The 3921-nt window shown below is 40.1% G+C and overlaps 1 protein-coding gene across 3 annotated transcripts in view; it reads right to left on the bottom strand.

Moving 5' to 3' along the window:
* LOC105853752 (keratin-associated protein 4-6-like) overlaps positions 1 to 3921 on the bottom strand; it is a 9577-nt gene that overhangs the window by 501 nt on the left and 5155 nt on the right. The window contains exons 4-5 of one of the 3 annotated variants that reach the window (XM_012726109.1): positions 3829 to 3908; positions 4 to 42 (exon numbers count right to left, since the gene is read on the bottom strand). In XM_012726109.1, the coding sequence (XP_012581563.1) occupies positions 4 to 42; positions 3829 to 3908 (119 nt within the window). Of the gene's footprint in view, positions 1 to 3; positions 43 to 3801 lie in introns of all 3 variants that reach the window. The other 2 variants (XM_012726110.1, XM_012726111.1) reach the window with 2 other exon arrangements.

Here is a 3921-nt window from a genome sequence, read left to right as displayed (position 1 = left end):
CTGGCAGCAGCTGGGCTGGCAGCAAGGGGGGCAGCAGGTCTCCTGGGAGGAGCCCTGGCCGCAGCCCTGCTCAGAGCACACGGAGCCGCAACAGGAGTTGACCATGGTGGCGGAGGGGCGGTGCTGGGTGGGTTCCAGGAGAGTGAGGTTCAGGAGTGTGATCTCCACTTTCCCCCTGTCCCTTTTATAGCCGGCACAGGGTTACTATGACAAAACGCAGGACTGTTATTGTTTATACCAATAGAAAATCAGTTTGTTTTTGTAAACTGGGCAATTGTATCATCTTGTATGTGTTCCTATATATAGAAAAAGTACATTTCCTTTTCTTGCTGTGCTCTCAGCTATCCAACTGGGTCTAAGCCAAGTGAATCAACTCCATATTTCTTTCCTCATAGGATGAATGTTCTCTTATATGTCGTCATGTTGGGGGTTTTTTTTTTTTTTTTGGTTTTTTGTTTGTTTGTTTTAGCATTTTGCCAATGCTGGTTCTTCATTCATGTATTTAACTCCACGATGATATGTTGAGAGTGGATTTTATGATGACTTAATATCTTCTGCTGTCACAGAGGTATTAACCAGTCATACTAAATGCTGGGGAGGAAGTTAGAGTGAAGCACCATCTTGGAGAGTGATAGCACTATGTGTAACCAGGAATAGGGTGAGTCCTTTGAACTATGTGGTCAGTGAAGTGGCAAATATTCCAGTGAAGTTCCTCTCTCTTTTGTCCTATTGAGTCTGTTCTGGTTGAAACAGCTGTAATGCAATGTCTCATGACTTCAGCAGTAAAAAACACATTGGCACATGTGTCTTTTACATACTTGAGTTTTTATTGAATGTTCTTCAGAGATAGGGCTGCATCATATATATCATATCTTATTTCGGCAGGACAACACACCCAATGTGTTATTGAAGTGCTATAGAAGTGCATTTTCATATATTCTTACTATTGTCCCTCAAAAGAGTGTGCTTGAGATACTTTGCTTGATAGAAATGAGATATAAGGGATTCTGCTTTAATCTTTTTCATGGACACTTTAACAAGACAAGGCATGCACAGAGTTAGGTAACTGTTTAGAGTATTATGTGGTTAGTAAACAAAATAGCAATTATGTATTTAAATCCATACATTTCTTATGAAATAGGAGACAGGACTAGTAGTTATTATTCTTGAATGCCTACTATGTGTCAGGGGTTTTCTGAGTCCTCTCTGATTGTTAACTTGTTTACACTTCACAATGATTTTATGAAGTAAACACAATTTTTCTTAATTCTTTAGTCATGGGGTTAATGAGGCTCAGATAGTTGGAGTCATATAATCAATAAGGAAAGGATTTTTTTTCCTAGAGTATTTGAAGAAGGTCTGAGGACTAATAATACCATGCTGTTTTTCATTCATACAGGTATGCTTTCTCCCTCGTCAACTCATCAATGCTTACTCATACTTAACTAGCCAGTCCTGATACAATTCTTCTTTATTTGTATTCTTAACATCTACCATGTTCAAAGTGAATTATTCCCTTCATTTTATCCCAAAATAAAACTCTGGTCCAGAACATCATATTTATCATGACTAGTGTATATCTCTTTTAGTAGTCCTTCTGTATGTCCCATGTGATCAGAGACTGTCTTGATCATATTTATAAATATGGTGTCTAACCATTGCCCTGAATTAATGTTAACTGAGTGAATATAGTATTTATGAAAAGCATAAGACATTTACGCACCTTTTAATGTAGCATAGGTAATCTAGATAGATGAGGAAGAGAAGAAAATGGAGGGATGATTGAATAGGGGCTTGTTTTTTGCTTTTGATGGAGAAACTAATTTGTGTGGACATAGAAGGCATATGGGATAATGGAGAAAATAATAATGCACTACTAGACTGAGGTTTATGTAGAGATGTTCTTGAATTTACATAGTCAGGATAAAGTTGTGAATATTTATCTAGGCTTTGTAAATGTTATTGTGCTGGGGTTGGGTGGAATGATGGGAAGTGGAAAGGAAGTTTGAATGGTGGAGAGTCTGGGGTGAGAGATGAAGTTGCTGTCTGGAAGTCTGCTGTGCAATGAGTCTGGAATGCCTTGATATATCAAAAAGCAAGGAAATCTTCAAAAACTATTAGATTCATGTCAGAAGGACAGAGTCATCCTGATGTTGCTTATTTGAGCATCAACTAGGATAGACTAATATGTGATCAAGTCTATTGAAATCCAAGAGTTCATATTAATACAAAATAAAATAGAAAAAAATGCTTTGCTGATCATTTGGGGAATTCTAAATGGTAAATGAAGAAAAAGTACCAAAGATTTTATTTTGCCTTCCTTATATTTATTATTCCTTAGGACAACCAAACATTGATGAGGGGAATTTTCTCTTTATAGAATCATTCCAATTAATAAATACTGGAGGAATCGTAGATTTGCAGTATCACAGTTTTATAACTTCTAATGAGATCATGGTTCTGGGTAATGTCATCACTACTATGCCTGTTACAAAGAGAGACAGCTGTGCACATGTCCCTGAGGGAAAGGAACACCAAGGTCCATGAAACAGTCTGTGAGTCCTGCGTAGCTTTTGGGATGGAGACTCCCCTTAGCAGGTTTATTCATTTCTAGGTGAGTCGTGTTGTACCTTAGCCCTAATTATTGGTGTGTAGCAAAGAGACGTTGGAGAAGCTACTGAGGGGAAGCATGTACTCTTTCTGCATCATCTTCAAAAACAGAGTTGGCACTAAATATCAACAGGAAAACCGCCACTGCAGCAGTCCAGAGGATTTAAGGAAATTTAGAGACTCAAGGTCACGGGCATCCATCTACATACCACCACCCATAGGTCAGGGCTGTACTCTTGACCTTGGGCTTGACCTTGGCCTGATTGACCTGTCTAACCTGGGAGCTGCTGGCCTATGATTAAGTCCTGGGATTAGCCCTCAGCCATATCTGCTTCCACCAGCAGATGAATCCATCTCTATGCTGCTAGTAAAGCCTCTGGCGTTGAATCCTGTCATTTCACTGTTGATTTATAATACTCTGCTCTTCCTTATGCTTTTCCAAGTCACCAGTTGCTGCCTGGTCCTGTCACCCTATTTTATGATCCTTAACTTTTAACTGTCTACATATGGGAACAGTATTGTCCCATAGAATATTAATTGTTTACATGTTTTCTAAAAAGATTTTTTTACGATTTTGATCCTGAGAATTTCTTTCATGTGTACAAACTAAAGAACCAAAACTGTGACAAAGATGGCTCAGCTTTTATGCCAAATTCATAGAAGTCCTGCATGTGCAAAATACAATTTCTAGTCTATGGAAAAATCTGTAAGAAGAGCATGAACACACTGAGAAATTTCTGTTAAGAAAAGGAGTAGTTTATTTTGTGTAGAGTCATAACATAAGTTAGGGAGTAAGAATTATAAAGGAGAATCTTCATTGAGAGCAGTAAGAGAGAGATTATAGAATTCCGTAGTTCCAGAAACACTGGAATCAACATTTAGCTCTTTGACCTTGAGGGGGCTGATGCCCAGAAGTCACGAAGGAGAATTTGGGAAGAATCGGCCAAGACAAGAGCTGTAATGTCACAAATAAATTCACACTGGGATGAGAGAAAAAAATTTAAAGATGCAGAATTTGGACTGAGACCAAATGTCCTCACAGGGGCTGTCTGCGGTGGGCTCAGTAAAGTGGAGAGCAACTCAGTTGAGCAACATCAACATTTCAGGTCCTAAGGGTGAGCAAAAAAGGGGGCGTCCACGGCAGTGGATATGGAGGTGAGCAGTGCCGTCTCGAGCTGTGAGGCATCACAGGCAACAGGCGGAGGGGCAGGGCGTGGCGCAGCACGTGGGGCGGGGGCAGGTGGAGATGACACAGGTGGGCTGATAGCAGGTGGTTTGGCAGCACACCTGGCCGCAGGGCGGGCGCAGGCA

This window comes from Condylura cristata, unplaced genomic scaffold (assembly GCF_000260355.1).
Source record: "Condylura cristata isolate star-nosed mole 26May11 unplaced genomic scaffold, ConCri1.0 scaffold00017, whole genome shotgun sequence".
In the NCBI taxonomy this organism is placed as follows: Eukaryota; Metazoa; Chordata; class Mammalia; order Eulipotyphla; family Talpidae; genus Condylura; species Condylura cristata.
Note: the sequence above shows the minus strand (reverse complement) of the source record. Positions and strands in the feature narration are given on the sequence as shown.